Source organism: Stenella coeruleoalba, assembly GCF_951394435.1.
Source record: "Stenella coeruleoalba genome assembly, chromosome: 2".
Taxonomy (NCBI): Eukaryota; Metazoa; Chordata; class Mammalia; order Artiodactyla; family Delphinidae; genus Stenella; species Stenella coeruleoalba.
In genome coordinates, this window is record NC_137147.1 from 171,551,554 (window position 1) to 171,569,187 (window position 17,634).

Genomic DNA, 17,634 nt, shown 5'->3' on the forward strand with positions numbered 1-17,634 from the left:
AAAGTTTTCTGATGACATCAATAAGTTTAGTAATAGGGTCAAACTAAACACTATTTTTTTTTACATGCTAAGATAACTGTAGTATCTATCTTCTTTTATTCTCTAAGTAGCCATTCGAAATCCATATTTTTATGGTAATGTAAATCCATTAGGGAAAGAACTAGAAAGTGCATTGAGGGATCAATCTCTTGCTGGAAAAAATATAGATGAAATGACCTTCTCCATCTCTAATTTCTCTGATAAATTAGTCTATTGTGCCCAACAGAAACTATGAAAACACCTTGTCACCATTCCAGAATAAAGAGAATATGGCATAAAGAAAGGTATTATGGACCCAAAAGTCCCACTTGGAACTAAGTTCATATCTCATAACGTTCTGTTCATGCCATGGCTATGGGGGAACCGAGAAACAGCAGGGTGTGTGTGTGTGTGCGTGTGTGTGTACGTTGGGTGGGGTACATTTCACTTATCATTCACTGCTTTCAATATTTTAAATTTAGTTTTTCTTCTAAATTTCAAACAATACTAAAGAACTTTTTAAAATAATGATGACAGAAATCCACAAAGTGATTAATAACCCTACAAGGTAAATAATTCATAAGATTCACTGATAACTGGAACAAAAGATATCAATCAGGTTTCTTTCTATTTTCTAACAGAAGCTATTATGCTAAATATGTACAATATTATTTATGAATTACAAAAGCAGACTGTACTTGATAATAACAATGCTGATTGAAGGTTGAAGGGAGAAATAAGAGTTTTTGCTTCTTAGGGGAGAAAACTCAAAAGCATATAATAACTGTCATTAAAAAAAAAAATACCCAGCAAAGTTTCTCTATCGCAAAATAACTATTTTTCTCAAAAGGCTGTCTAGTAGTCGAATATCAGATTCTAAACAAGAACTTACATTTAATACCATAGTGAAAGAAATCAAGAACTATATTTCGTTAAAAATGAAAAACTAGTTAAAAAGCAGCTCATTCCAAATCTTGCCTACCTTCTTATAAATATAATGTTAAATGTCTCTAAAAATGTATAACATTTGCCGAGTCTCAATTTATTGCTTTAATTTTTCCTAGTTTTATTTTTTAAGTGATTTGTTCTAACTTCCCCCCACCACCACCACCACCACTTAAAGCTCTACAAATAAAGTCTCATCTGGGCAACTTCAGAGTTAAGTCTTTTAGAGGAATTCAGATGATGAGACTTGAGATGCGCCATGCTACACAAGTATTTCAATAAACAGCCACAGTCTAAAGATTACTTTTCACTGTTATCGGAAGACAGTGACTTCATAGCCAGCATTTTCACCGATGTTTTTTTTTTTTTTGCTTTATACATTACAGTAGTTTTGAATTAAAAAGCAAATATATATATTTATCCAACAAACCTGACCACTCCACGCACAATACAGGTTGCACAATAAACTCCAACTGCGGTTGATCATGCAGTCTAAGATCCTGAACTGGGCCATGAGTGCCTAGAGCGCAGCCTGCGCATCTTCTCTGACTCAGCCCTCGTCAGCACCGAGGGCTGTTACGGGAGCTCTGCAGTGACGCGATTGGCAAACAGGATCTTCCCCTCCTTTTCCTGTCCAAGCAGCAATAGCTCACTGGCAGAACAACATCATCTTTCTAAACGCTGGTACGTTCACACTGTTACATCGTGAAGGAAAGTCTTTTCCTAAGTCTTATTCTATATTTATGATTATTTGCTTTTTAAAAAGATGATTGCTTTTTCCTTCTTTCTGGGTATCACAGGCTAGCCTTTATACATTCAATGAGATCACAGCTTAGGGAGGTGGTATAATAAATCAACCATGCCGACCGCATCCCACAAGCCAGCTCCCGACGACTCGAGGCTGAGGCAGCATCAGTGACCCTGACGCTGTGCTCAATCCAGAGGGTACCTCTTGGTCCTCTCTTCATCTCTCAGGACGTCTTACACTGTCACAACCCCATAGATGTCTCTCATCCTGGGTACCGTATTACCACTCTTGGTTTTCTTCCTATTTATTCTCTAACCATTCCTTCCTTGTAAGAAAGCAGATTTCAACTGCCACCTACAAATGTATGACCAGGTGCCAATGGCTTCACTTTTGAGCCTCAACTCATTCAGTTGTAAAATGGAGACAATTTTAACACCCGCTCTCATGGAGTTTTTAGTATGAAATAAAATAACATCTGTAACGTACTTGAAACAGTATCTAACAGACACCTAATAAATAATTATTACTATTCTTAAGAGGGGCTTCCTTCCTGTCTAAATTAGAATTCTACCTCATGTCTCACACTATCCCTAGATGATGTCATCCTCCAGTCCCATGATTTTAATTATGAATTACTTCCAAACCTCTCTTCAGCTCCACCCTTTCCCCCAAGCTCCAAATCTGCATGTCTGAATTCTCGCTAAGCACATGCATCTAGAAACCTTAGACCACATGTCCAAAATGGAATGGGTCTTCCCTTTCACAACCTGCCCCAGCTCCGTACCATCTCATTGGCATAATGGCAGCACCGTTCGTCCCCTTGGTCAGGCAAACAGAAACCAGAGCCCTCCAGACTCCCTCTTCCTTACCTCTCACATCCGGTTACCAACTCCTGGCACTGCAACTAAAATCTGTGGTAAATCTGTCCCTTTGCCATTCCCACTGTCACTGCCGATACGGAGACCCCCATCAGCTTGCTCCTGTACTCTAGCTGGTCTCCCACACATTCTGCCTCACTGCTTCTGCGACCTTGCCCACAGAGGGCCACCTAAAGGATCTTTGAGAAACACTGCGATGGCAAATACGTTCAAAAAGATGTTCAAAAAGACCGCTCAGAGTCTAAGCACAAAGGTCAGGTTCAAAGGCCTCAAAATCTAAAAAGCGAGCCTCCTGGAAAGCTTGTTTTTAACCAGATCTTCTTAAAAACCTTTAGCTGGTTTGTCTGCCTCTCTCTCTCCTTAATTGGTGGTGGTCCCTAACGTCTTACCCTCGGCCCTCTTCTCTCTCCTCATCCGTCTCAACGAGCTCATCTCATTCCCCGAACTGTAAGCATAGTCGGTGTTGGTTTAATTGACCTCTGCCTAACATACCTGCCAGACAAACCAGGATTCTCAGGTCCCGCCGTATGAACGAATGCTGGTTGGTCCCACGGCAAGCTCACCTCTTATGTTTGCGAAGATTTTCTCTAGCCACTTATTTCTCCTCCCGCCAAGTGAGACTCATTGTTCCCGCCAGGTGAGACTCGCTGCTCCCACCAAATGAGACTCACGCTTAACACAGTTTATTTCTGCACAAATCTCTTTATGTCAGTTTTACTTCTGGTATTGCTATTATGTAGCTTATATGAAATGGAAACTGATAAAATATGAGTAAAAATGAGAGCCGCTATTTCTATGAAAACTTGAATGCTTTGAAAAGACCCAGTAAAGGGTAGTGTTCACTTCTACATTTTTCTCTTCCTTGGTCTTGTACACATCTCTCCAGTGAGATGTTAGAACTTCTCCCTAGCTGGAGCCATGGGGCATATTCAGAAACTAAGGCTGTTCCCAGAACATTCTTCTCTTCTTTCTGCGTAGCTAACTCCTACCTGACTTAGCGCAAACACAATCTCCCCAGGAAGATTTTCCCTGATCCCTACACTAGGGGAGCTCTGCCTGCTGTGTATATTCATAGCTCCCTGCTCTTCTCCACTCACTGCACTCTATTATAATTGCTTGGTTCAACTGTTCCCACTTCCCACCATCCAAGTACATCCACGAATGCAGGGACCAGATCGCGTCTGTAATTTTTTCACTGCTGTATCCCCAGTGCCTGGTACTTAGAAGGTGCTCACTAATATTTGTTGAATGAGTTAATAAATATGGAAGGACAGTTCTAAGTATAATGCGAATCTTTGGCACTAGAAGCAGCAAACTCGAATCACTTTAAGATAGAATAATTTTTATCTTGGGGTCTAGGGGAGTCATTAACACCACTTGAGGGCAAAACACAAATTGCATCTCTCCTCAAATGATCTCACTAAGCTCTTGGAGTGGATGGGATTCTAGCAAAATCCCTAAATACCTACACTGACACCGTATATTCTATCCCCACCTTGAGATTCTGAAAAATTCTAGAAGATGGGGAAAAGGGGGTTTCAGGCACCTGATTTTCAGAAGTTCTCAGGGGATTCTGACACACCTTAATAGTTAAGAACCACTAAACAAAAGTTCGGACCCACAAAAAGGACTTGGAGACGAAACACACTGCTACGATCAAGCTTTTACAAATCATTCCTAAACACAGTGTGTGATTTAATAATAACGGTGCAGCAGTACCAGTTTCCCCATTTTGATTATTGTACTGTGGTTATTGAAGATGTTTACAGTAGGGAAATCTGGATGAAGGATATAAAGGAACTCTCTGTACTATTTTGCAACTTTTCTGTGGGTCTAACATTATTTCCAAATAAAATGTTAGTACGAAAAGGACCATGCACAGTGCAATCCAGCAGCAATGAACATCTCTAACTTCCAGACATGATCTTGGATATCATCTACCACTAAAGAAAAGCAGGGCTCTTTGGAGGAATGGCTGATTCCAGGTCTTGAGCAGGAAATACACATAAAAGATATGCTGGAAAATCACACTGGACAGTAAGAAAGCTACCAAAAACAATTAGGTTCATGTGTAAAGGACCCAGGAGAAAGCTTGAAGAGGCTACCACTATTCAAAACTGGGAGAACTGGAGCTACAATAAGAAATGAAACGTCTACCAGTTAATACTAGATAGACGCATACATACATACACATATGTACACATATAGTACACACATAGGTCACCTTTGAAAGCTGATCAGGGTACTGATTCATTTCTATAAGTAAAGAGAAAGAACGAAAAAAAAATCATAGTATCATATTTTCCCAATACATAGTTTATACTTCTAAAAAATTAGGTAATACATATCTATAATCTTATATTGACACTGCTGAAATTCAAACAGCTCTGAAAGTCAAAACGTTTTTGTAACTCATCAATAGCGAAACCTGCCCTGCCCTGACCTGACACAATGTTCTTTCTAAGCCTTTAAGTGTTAGTATGAATATTCGTACATTTTACAGCAGAAATTACTACTCTGATAGCTGCGGGCTATCCCACAATCTGCATCATCTTACATTTCTAAAACCTGAAAACTTCTGATTTCTGAAAAACCCAAGGATTTTGGATAGTGGGTTATCTGCACAAACAGCACTGGAAATAAGGGTAACTGGACAGCAGGAGTCCAGAAGAAACAGACAACAAGGGAAGAAGATTACAGAGAGCAACCATCTCCCCCAGGACTGGGAACACCTTCTCCACCCACAATCACTGCGGTCAGAGGGAGCTTTCTAAGCAGGTAAAATGGGAGCCAGGCTCTGAAGCAAGTCTGGGATTTACATAAATGACAAGACATGGGAAAAGCACTTCAGGCAAAATGAACATGAACAAACATGAGAATACTTCAGACTTCACGTACATTCAGGGGACAATGGACCTGCCATTTGCTCTGAACCAATGTTTCATGTGGGACAGTAAGACATCATGTGGAGAAGCACCTGTACCTTCAATCCTGTTACAGCCTCTCGACTTTAAATGAGCTGCAGGCTCTCTTCAGAAAAACATATTTATATATGACCAACTTACCACTCTAGAGAAAGGATAAGCAGAAACTTAAGACACCTCTAGAAAATTTGCCTCTAAACCTTAGTCTTAAAAGACCATCCCTGAGACTCAATAAATTCGGCACATGGCTTTAGCTCAGTAATTTAAACCCTGAAGCAACAGAAGATGCCAGTCATCTGTGTACCATAAGTTGACACTTTAAAGATATCAAGTCATCAAGTTCCCTGGTTGCCAAGAGACAAAAAAGAGGGTTGACAAAATTTTCAAGCTGTCTATTAATCTGCCACTGAACTGTTTACCACTTAGCTAAATGAACACAAACTATTTCCATCTAGGTGAAACTAGTAAATCTGGATCAAAGTAGAGACTTTCTCCCTGAAATTTTTTTCTTCCTTCTACTAAAGCTGCTATGGTCATGTTAACACTCTATCCATTAAATTTCCGTCTTCCCCTTCTGGCTGTGTAACCTTGGTTAAGTTAATTAAGCTCTCTGTACCTCAGTTTCCACATCTTTAAAATGAATATAATAATAGTACACACCTCATGGAGTTGTCTTGAGGATTAAACAAGGTAAATAATCAGTGTTACGGTACTTAGTAAGGGTTCAGTGTTCTCTCTGAAAACCCTAAAAAATTATCTAAAGTCTACTTTGCTTCACTGTATGTTTCCAGGAAACAGATATTACAGCCTAGAACTTACAAACGGTATATTAAGATTAAACAGGGACTTTCCTGGTGGTGCAGTGGTTAAGAATCCGCCTGCCAATGCAGGGGACACGGGTTCAAGCCCTAGTCCAGAAGATCCCACATGCCGCAGAGCAACTAAGCCTGAGAGCCACAACTACTGAGCCCACGTGCCACAACTACCGAAGCCCGTGCGCCTAGAGCCCGTGCTCCGCAACAAGAGAAGCCACCGCAATGAGAAGCCCGCGCACCACAACGACGAGTAGGCCCCGCTCACCGCAACTAGAGAAAGCCCGCGTGCAGCAAAGATGACCCAATGCAGCCAAAAATAAATTTTAAAAAAAAAGATTAAATAAATATTAAGGCTAGTAAATGTCAAGAGCATAAATACATAAATTATAACAGGAATAAAAAATATTAAAAGGGTGTGACACTCAAAACTGAAGACAAATAGATACATATTCTATGCCAGAAATCAAATGATTACTAACTTTTTATCCTAATTTACATATCTTAGGCAAAATAAAGTATAAACTATACAACCTCATCACCCTTTGCAAAGCCTTAATGACTCTTTTATATCCAGCTATTGGGAATCTATTCTGATGGCCTGTATTTTCAGTCTAAGACCAAAAATACCTAACTAGCCTCTTTCCCTACGAGGAGTCTGAGACCATCCTGGCAGCCAAATTGAAATATATGTAGTTAATCTAACAAAAACAAATTCTCTTTTCCTGACCTTGCCTGTTCGGATTATCTATGGAAAAGCAAAACCGGACTTCCCTGGTGGCGCAGTGGTTGAGAATCTGCCTGCCAATGCAGGGGACACAGGTTTGAGCCCTGGGAAGATCCCACATGACAGGAGTAACTAAGCCCGTGCGTCACAACTATTGAGCCTGCGCTCTACAGCCCATGAGCCACAACTACTGAAGCCTGTGCACTGCAACAAAGAGTAGCCCGCTGCAACTAGAGAAAGCCCACACGCGGCAACGAAGACCCAACAACGAAGACCCAATGCAGCCATAAATAAATAAATAAATAAATTTTAAAAAAAGAAATGAAAAGCAAAACCACACCATAAGACCCCAGAAGTTTCACAGATTATAAAATAGTAGAGGAAGGAAATTAGCAGAAGCAAAGATTAAATAAATGAAGGAAGCTACAAAACCAGAATACATTAAGATATTTAAAAAGGAGAAGAACTATCTGATTTAACTCTTTAAAAAGGAAAACTTGGGCTTCCCTGGTGGCGCAGTGGTTAAGAATCCACCTGCCAATGCAGGGGACACGGGTTCGAGCCCTGGTCTGGGAAGATCCCACATGCTGTGGAGCAACTAAGCCCGTGCACCATAACTACTGAGCCTGCACTCTAGAGCCCGCGAGTCACAACTACTGAGCCCACGTGCCACAACTACTGAAGCCCGGGCGCCTAGAGCCCATGCTCCACAACAAGAGAAGCCACCGCAATGAGACACCGGCACACCACAATGAAGAGTAGCCCCTGTTCGCCACAACTAGCGAAAGCCCGTGCACAGCAACAAAGACCTAATGCAGCCAAAAATAAATAATAAAATTTTAAAATTAAATTTAAAAAATAAAAGGGAAAGCTTAAAAAAATACTATCACCAATATCACTGTTTCTCAGGGTCCTCAGGCCAATCTGCCTGTGAGAATTAACAGATTATACAGGTTGCGTTTGTAAAAAATTACTCGCTTACAGCTAGCTACATCTAGCTTTTATAAAAAATCAGATTCTTGTCACAAAATATACTAGCGGTACCCCATGTAGAACTTTAATCTATCAAAAACAGTTTGAACCAGAAAGAAAAGCAGCAAAAATAAGTTCCGGACTCCAAGCTGTGTGTTTTACTCATACTATATATACTCCTTACTCAGAGGCAATGGCAGAGAAAAGTCTTATATGGAAATTGGTGTACAGACTACCAAATGTTTATTTTAATATGACTTATTCTTCCTTAATTTTTTGGTGGATTTCCTCCTTAATCATTCTCTCACACTTTGCCTTTGCCATACTGTTCTCTCTGCCTGTAACATTCTGCCACCACCTGCTTCAGAAATTTCTACATGTCCTTTAAGACTCCACTCAAGGGCCACCATCTTCCCTCTCCTCTTCCAGGCTGTTAGACCCTCCTGTCTCATGCTCACATGGCCACACGTGTATCCTTAGTTGTCGCACAATACCCTAACTGAAGCTTTCTAATCTGTCTCTTCCCCCTTAACAGTGAGCTCCATAAGGGCAGAAGCTACTGTTTTTTTCTATCTCTGTTCCCCTAGGGGGAACTCCCTGGCGGTCCAGTGATTAGGACTCCGCGCTTCCACTGCGGAGGGCCTGGGTTCGATTCCTAGTCGGGGAACTAAAATCCCACAAGCCACGCAGCAAGGCCAAAGAAAAATTAAAAGTTCCCCTAGGAACTTCCTGGCATAGTCATAAACCTTCAATAACTTTTTGTTGAATAAATGAATGGATGCAAATGAGGCAGCAAAACAGAACAGAATGAACAGTTCAATGAATTCTAACCAATGTAGACATCCATAAAATCACCACCACACAATCAAGGTACAGAACATTTCTATCACCCCAAGTCCCTTGATGCTTCTTTGCGATCGATCAAAGCCCTGCCCAGGCCCAGGCAACCGCTGATGTGCTCTCTATCACTATAGGTTAGTTTACTCAGTTCTGGAATTTTAAAAAAGTAGAGTCATACATTACGTACTCTGCCAAGTCTGGATTCTTTTCCTCAACGTTCTGAGATTCACTCATGTTGCTGAGTACATCAATAATTCATTCTTTTTAAATGTGAGTAGTATTCCATTACATGGACATACCATAATCTGTTTTCCATTCATCTCTTAATGGGTATTTGGGCTGTTGCAAATTTGGGGATATTATGAATAGAGCTGTTATGAACATTCACATACAAGTCTTTTTGTGGACACTGTTTTCATGTCCTTTGGGTAAACACCTAGGAGTGGGTCACACGATAAACGTATGTTTAACTTTCTGAAAACAGCCAACATGTTTTCTTAAGTGGCTGTGTCATTTTACATCCCTATCAGCAGAATGTGAGTAAGAGGTCATTCGCGCCCATATTCAACAACGCTTAGCATTTTTTATCTTCTTAATTTTAGCCATTCCAATGGGAGCATAGCAGTAGCTCATTGTATCGATAGTTTTAATTTGCATTTTTTCCCCTGATGATTGGTACTAGTGAATATCCTTTCATGTGCTTATGTAATTCATATATCTTCTTTATGGAGTTCACTTCTGCCCATAGTTAAAGTTAGGTTGTCTTATTATTATTGAGCTTGAAAACTTCTTTATAATATATTCTGGAAGCAAGTCCTTGATCAGATACATATTTTGCAAATATTTTCTCACCATCTGTGGTTTAACTTTTCATTTTCTTAATGGTATTTTACAAAGAGCAGAAGTTTTTAATTTGGATGAAGTCCGACATAATTCTTTTTCCTTCTCCGGTTAGTGATTTTTGTGTCCTGTCTCAGAAATATTTGTTTACCCCTCAAAGCCATGTATATTTTGTTCTTGGCTAGAAGTTTTATTGTCTTAGCATTTACATTTATATCAGTGATCTATTTGGGGTTAACTTTTCCGTGTGATGTAAAGATGGTGGTTCATTTTTGTTCCAGCACCACTTGAACTCACCCCACTGAACTCAAATGATCATATAGATATGGGTCTCCGAACTCTCCATTCTTTCATTGTTCTATATATCTATCATTACACCACTCTGTTCTGTCTTGATTTTTGTCGCTTTGAGTCAGTATTATAAAATAGTACTGTAAGTCCTCCAAACTTTGTTCTTTTTCATTATTGTTTTGGCTACTCTTTGTCTTTTGCATTTCCATATAAATTTTAGAAGTAGCTTGTCTATTTCTAACAAAAAAAATTTTTTTAACTGCTAGAATTTTAAATGGGATCGAATTGGATTCACACAGCAATTTGTGGTGAAGTCCCATCTTAATAATATTGAGTCTTCCAATCCATAAATACAGCATATCTCTCAATTTATTCAGGTTGTCTTTAAAATATTAAAATCATAATGCTATTATTTTCTATTTCATTTCCCAACTGTTTGTTGTTAGTATACAGAAATACACTGATTTTGTATATTAACCTTGTATTCTCGTCTGTAGTCTTCTAACCCACAACCTTGCAAAATTTACTTATTAGTTCTAGGATGTTTTCTTGGTAGATTCCTTACAATTTTCTGTGTGCACAATCATGTTGTCTGCAAATAAAGAGTTTTATTTCTTCCTTCTCTTTTTCTTTTTTTTAGGTAATTTTATTTTATTTTTTTAAATTAATTTATTTTATTTATTTATTTTTGGCTGCACTGGGTTTTTGTTGCTGAGCGCGGGCTTTCTCTAGTTGTGGCGGGCGGGGGCAACTCTTCGTTGTGGTGCACGGGCTTCTCATTGCGGTGGCTTCTCTTGTTGCAGAGCACGGGCTCTAGGCACGCGGGCTTCAGTAGTTGTGGCACGTGGGCTCAGTAGTTGTGGCTCGCGGGCTCTAGAGCGCAGGCTCAGTAGTTGTGGCACACGGGCTTAGCTGCTCCGCGGCATGTGGGATCTTACTGGACCAGGGCTCGAATCCGTGTACCCTGCATTGGCAGGCAGACTCTCAACCACTGCGCCACCAGGGAAGCCCTTCCTTCTCTTCTTCCTTCCTCCTTTTATTTCTTTTCTTGACTTACCACACTTGTTAGGGCCTCCACTATGAGGCTGAATAGTGGTGAGAGCAGACACCCTTACCCTGTTCCTGCTCTTAGTAGTGAAGTGCTCAGTGTTTCAACAAGCGTGAGAGCTGTAGGCTTTTTCGTAGGTCCCCTTGATCAAACTGGGTTAAGTTTCCTTATATTCCCACTTTTCTGAGAGTCTTTATGATGAACGTTATAAAGTTTATCAAATGCTTTTTCTGCATCTATTGAGATGATCATACAAATTTTCTCCTTTATTCCATTAATATATTAAATGGTTAATATGTTGTTGATATGTTAAAATGATAAACTAATCTTTCATTCCTGGGATAACTCCAACTTAATCATGATGTATTATCTTTTTCATATTTCTAGATTTGATTTGTTGACGTTCTGTTAAGGATTTTTACATCTACAACCATGAGGGTTATTGGTCTGAATTCCTGTTCTTATACTGGTTTTGCCTGGTTGTTACTAGGCTTATGCTGGCGTCATAAAAAGAAGATGGGAAGTGTTCCCTCCACCGCTATTTTCTGAGCCTGTAGAGAACTGGTATGATTTCTTCCTTAAGCATGTGATAGAATATGTCAATGCAGCCATCTGGATCTGAAGTCTTCTTGGTGGGGGGGTTTTTAATTCTAAATTCAATTTCTTTAACACATATGGCAGGGTTTTTTTGCTTTTTGTTTTTGTTTTGCGGTACGTGGGCCTCTCACTGTTGTGGCCTCTCCCGTTGCGCTCGGAGCACAGGCTCCGGACGCGCAGGCTCAGCGGCCATGGCTCACGGGCCCAGCCGCTCCGCGGCATGTGGGATCTTCCCGGACCGGGGCACGAACCCGCGTCCCCTGCATCGGCAGGCGGACTCTCAACCACTGCGCCACCAGGGAAGTCCCAGATTTTTTTTTTACATCTCTCCTTGTGGCAGTTTTGGTAATTTGTATCTTTCAAGGTGTGATAATGTGATTTATAATAAGAAATACATATTTGGGCTTCATTCCCATTTCTGGCACAGAGCCCCTAAAACCCTTGGAATTTCCTAAGTGAGGAGAGCAACCAGTGGTGTCTTTTGTTATGATAATAAGGTGACATCAGGAACACACCTGAGGACAGGGGCTGATTGCCAGGAGAACCAACCAACCAAGTGATGAGAGGGTCAGAACACTGAATCCCATCCCAACCTCAGTGGAGGAGAGAGAGGCTGGAGGTTGATTCCACCTCCAATGGCCAATGATTTAATCAATCATGCTGATGTAATGAAGCCTCCATAAAAACTGAAAAGGATGAGGTTCGAAAACCTTCCAGGTTGGTGGACACATGGGGATTTGGGAAGAGTGGAGCACCTGGAGAGGTTGTGGAAGCTCCACACCTTTTCCCCACACCCCGCCCTACGCATCCCTCCTATCCGGCTGTTCCTGTGTTATACTCTTTATTATAAAACCCGTGATCTAGTTAAGTAATGTTTCTCTGAGTTCTGTGAACCACTCTAGCAAATTAGTTGAACCCAAGGAAGGGGTCGTTGGAACCTCCAATCTACAGTCAGTAGGTTAGAAGCTCACGTGACAACCTAAACTTGCAACTGGACGCTGAAGTTGCGGGTGGTAGGGGGCGAGGGCGGGGGGGGGAGGGCAGTCTTGTGGGATTGAGCCCTTAACCTGTGGGATCTGACTCTATATTCGGGTGGACAGCATCAGAATGAAGTGGAACTGTAGGACACCCAGCTGCTATCGGAGAATTGCCTGGCGAGGGAAACCCCACCACCACCGCCCCTACCTAACATATGCACACACAACTCTGAATTGGTACTAGAATCCTTACGCAGAATTTGCCCATTTTGCCTAAGTTGTCAAATTTACTGGCATATAGTTATTCAGATATTCCTTTTTTTTTTTTTTTTTTTTTTTGCGGTACGCGGGCCTCTCAACTGTAGTGGCCCCTCCTGTCGCGGAGCACAGGCTCCGGACGCGCAGGATCAGCGGCTATGGCTCACGGGCCCAGCCGCTCTGCGGCGTGTGGGATCTTCCCGGACCGGGGCACGAACCCGTGTCCCCTGCATCGGCAGGCGGACTTTCAACCACTGCGCCACCAGGGAAGCCCCAGATATTCCCTTTTTATCTTGTTAATGTCTGTAGGCTCTGAATGGTGCCCCCTCTTTTACTCCTGATATGGGCATTTTATGTCTTCCCTCTTCATTAATCCTACAGACTGATTTCTGATGTTCAAAATCCTTTTCATAGACTACCAAAAGATCCCTGTCTTGTCTGCTGTCAATTCAAAGCCAACTGGAAAAGACATACATTTTTCCTGTCAAATATATGCTAAACACTTCACCGTAGTTTGTAGAAATCAAGCAGTATTCACTTTCTAAGCCATGCGTTTTGGGGTATCCTTATGCTTCCTGAATATATGTATATTTTAGGCCTTATATATCTGCCTTTTTCCTAAAGATCCCACTTGATCCAGAAACAATGTTTCAGTAACTTATTTGAAAGTGATAGTTAGATAAAAAGATTATGGTGGTCAAATAAAAGGACAGCCAAGAATGGCAGCAGTATCCAAGGATGAAACAGGGAAAAGTGATTCTTCTTCCAAGGTCCTCTCCTAAACTGAAGAGAATTTGCATTCGCCCTTGGTCTAGAGCAGATGCAGTTCTAGTAGCCATAAACTACGAAGCTCTGTCAATATCCTAAGGTAGGGATTGTAGTGTGGCTCATACACCCCCAAGAAAGATGTCAGCGGTACCTAGTCTCTCCCACTAAGTCTACAGTGTAACTGTTCCTACTAAGATGATTTTTAATCAATTGCCCATTTTGCTAAGGCATCATCGTGCTTTTAGGTAGCAAAGGCTAGTGAGACTCAGAAATCAACACAGCTAAACAAACAAACAACCCAATTTAAAAATGGGCAAAAGACGGGAACAGGCATTTCTACAAAGACTTACGAATGGTCAATAGGTATATGAAAAGGTGCTCAACCTCACTAATCAACAGAAAAATGCAAACCAAAACCACAAAGAGATTGCCTCACCGTCTTAGAATGGCTACTGTTAATACAAAAGATAACAAGCGTTAGTGAGGGTGTGGAGAAAGGAAACCCCCTGTACACACTGTGGGTGGGAATGTAAACTGGTGCAGCCATTATATGGAGGTTCCTCAAAAACTATCATACGATCCTGCTATCCCACTTTTGGGTGCTTATCCAAAGGAATTCAAATCAGGATCTTGAAGAGAACATTATTCAGCCTTAAAAAAAAAAAGAAGAAAATCCCACCATTTGCAACAACATGGATGGATCTTGAGGGCATTATGCTAAGTGAAATAAGCCAGATACAGAAAGACAAATACTGAATGATCTCACTTATATGTGGAATCTAAAATAGTCAAACTCATAGAAGCAGAGAGTACATTGCCAGGGGTTGGGAAGTGGGGGAAATGGAGAGGTGATGGTCAAAGGGTACAAAGTTTCAGTTACGCAAGATAAATAAATTCTGGAAATTTACACTACAGCACAGTGCCTGTAGCTAACAATACTATGTAGTGTACACAAAATCTGCTAAGGGGGCAGATTAGGTTAAGTAGGTTTTATGTACGTTACAATAATAATAACAACAACAACAATAATAAAGAGGGTGGGAGGAAATTTGGGGAGGTAATGAATCTGTTTATGGCCTGTTTATGGTGAAGATAGTTTCATGGGTGTATACTTATCCACAAATTCACTGAGTTGTATATGTTAAATATATACAGCTTTTTACATGTCCATTGTACCTCAATATAGAAATTTAAAAAAAAAAGAAATGGGGCTTCCCTGGTGGCACAGTGGTTAAGCATCTGCCTGCCAGTGCAGGGGACACGGATTCGTGCCCTGGTCTGGGAAGATGCCACATGCCACGGAGCAACTAAGCCCGTGAGCCACAACTACTAAGCCTGCGCGTCTGGAGCCTGTGCTCCGCAATGGAAGAGGCCGCGACAGTGAGAGGCCCACACACCGCGATGAAGAGTGGCCCCCGCTCACCACAACTAGAGAAAGCCCTGGCACAGCAACGAAGACCCAACACAGCCAAAAATTAATTAATTAATTAATTTTAAAAAAAGAAATGAAGGCATCTAAAATATTCAAACTCTCAAGTATCTTTGCATCTAAGAACTATTACAACAGCAGTGCCTTTCAAGACACTACTCCTTGACCTCTGTTTTAACAGCTTTATTTCTAAGTCAATTAGAGAAGCTAGGATTTTCTACTCACTCTCAGCCGCACTGTCTCTACTAAGAAAAAGAAAACACAAGAGAAATCTGTTCACTGCTGCTATTCCTTCTAGATCTACACCCACTTTTTAAGGTCTCCTGGCAAACAGCTTAAGGCATGGGGTCCAAACTAAACATCACTTCCTAGAAGAAAATGTCACTTCCCCATACTTGCAATTGCCCTCAAGGACATCAGTTTTCTCAAAAGCTTCTCTTAATCCCTAGAATTCAAATCATTCCCTTTTGAGACACCTATCAACTTTGATGCTTTCTGCATCTGTTCACTGGTCTCACTCAGCTCTTTGTCAGTGACTTTGCTCCTTCTGCAACATCACTTTAAGAAACGCTGCTTCTTTTGCAGAATTGGCAGTTGGACACTGTAATTAGTTTACATTGTCTTTGCAGCACAGTATCCAATGCATCTCACGATCAGTGAGATTAAAAGATAAGATGGATTCAGTGAACAGATAGAGTAGCTGTTGCTGTTAAATGAAGAAAGGTGTGTAAAGTGAAATTATTTTGTTAATGATTAGTTTATTATTATTTATGTTAGAATGATTTTTGAAATCCTTCACAATGTATACTTAGGTAAAGATAGAATATATCTTTTTCTTTCACTGTAACTTTTCCTATTCTTGATAAAAGAGTTGGTATGAACAAATGATTACAAGATGCAAAAGAAACCATCCTAACAGTTATTTGCTTAAAGAAAATATGCCCTTCTAGAAATGACATGAAACAAATTACTTTTATAATAAATCTTAAAAGTAACAATAGCTTTGATATAACCAAGGTCAGAGTTCTATCACTTTAAAATATGTAACTTTTGATTAAAGTATAACATACATACAAAAAAGTGTAACACCTATTACTGTAGAATTTTAAAGTGCTCTTTCGACACAACATTTACTTTATTTGAAAAGAATATTATTTTGTTATATTAATGACATGTAGAGGGACTTCCCTGGTGGCACACTGGTTAAGAATCTGCCTGCCAATGCAGGGGACACGGGTTCAAGCCCTGGTCCAGGAAGATCCCATATGCCACGGAGCAACTAAGCCCGCGTGCCACAACTACTGAAGCCCGTGTGCCACAACTACTGAAGCCCGCGTGCCCCAACTACTGAAGCCGCACACCTCGAGCCTGTGATCCACAACAAGAGAAGCCACCGCAATGAGAAGCCCGCACACCACAACAAAGAGTAGCCCCCGCTCGCCGCAACAGAGAAAGCCCGAGGGCAGCAAAGAAGACCCAATGCAGCCAAAAATTAATTAATTAATTTTTAAAAAAGAAATACATTTAATTACAATTAGAAGAAAATAATTATAATTTTAAGCTTGAAAATTTCACTGATTTACAGTCATTTAAATTTTTTCCCCATATTTTTGCTTTTTCTTTACATTGATTTCAGTTTGGTCAGAATAATTCTAAAACCAGGCTGCCATAGGAACCTAGACCTTGAATATCATTTTATTCTGCTGTTCTCAAATTCAGATCACCAGGGGACTTTTTTAAAAGCTAAGGTTTTGGGGTCTCATCCCCAAGGATTCTGATTGGTTAACTTAATGGTGGGGACACGAATCTGTAGTTTGAAAGGCTGTCCAAGTGATTCTTAATGATCGTCCAGATTTGCCTGGTTTAAATTTCTACCAGGGCTTCCCTGGTCGCACAATGATTAAGAATCCACCTGCCAAAAAAAAAAAAAAAAAAAGAATCCACCTGCCAATGCAGGGGACACGGTTTTGAGCCCTGGTCCAGGAAGATCCCACATGCCCACATGCCGCAGAGCAACTAAGCCCATGTGCCACAACTACTGAGCCTGCGCTCTAGAGCCCGCAAGCCACAACTACTGAGCCCACGCGCCTAGAGCCTGTGCTCTGCAACAAGAGAGGCCACCGCAATGAGGAGCCCGTGAACCACAACGAAGAGTAGCCCCCGCTCGCCACAACCAGAGAAAGCCTGCATGCAGCAACGAAGACCCAACACAGCCAAAAATAAATTAATTTTAAAAATAAAATAAAATAATAAATTCCTACCAAAGCAGGAATCCTCTCTGGAGTCCCCTAACTGAAGGTCATCCCACCTGTGCAAAGAACACATTCTATTCCGATTAACTTCTAATTTAACAAAAAATTTTCCTCTGAATTCTGGAAATTGGCCCATCTGTCTATCTGCTGATCCTAGTTCTGCCTTTTACAGCCACACAAAATAAATCTAATCTCTCTTCCATATTACAATCCCTGAAGATATCTTTGCATAATGCTTTTTAAGAGTTTCTTTTCCTCCATTTATAAAATTGACATATATATGTGTGTGTGTGTGTGTGTGTGTATATAC

At 40.8% G+C, this 17,634-nt stretch overlaps 1 protein-coding gene across 12 annotated transcripts in view; it reads right to left on the minus strand.

Annotated features, from left to right (window-relative positions):
- Positions 1-17,634, minus strand: part of ARHGAP21 (Rho GTPase activating protein 21) — a 170,386-nt gene that overhangs the window by 99,910 nt on the left and 52,842 nt on the right. For 3 of the 12 annotated variants that reach the window (XM_079913775.1, XM_079913774.1, XM_079913773.1), the window contains exon 1: positions 1,394-1,861. The exons of the other annotated variants lie outside the window; for them this stretch is intronic. In XM_079913775.1, the coding sequence (XP_079769901.1) occupies positions 1,394-1,477 (84 nt within the window). In that variant the 5' untranslated portion in view covers positions 1,478-1,861. Of the gene's footprint in view, positions 1-1,393; positions 1,862-17,634 lie in introns of those variants that run through there. 12 annotated transcript variants of the gene reach the window in all.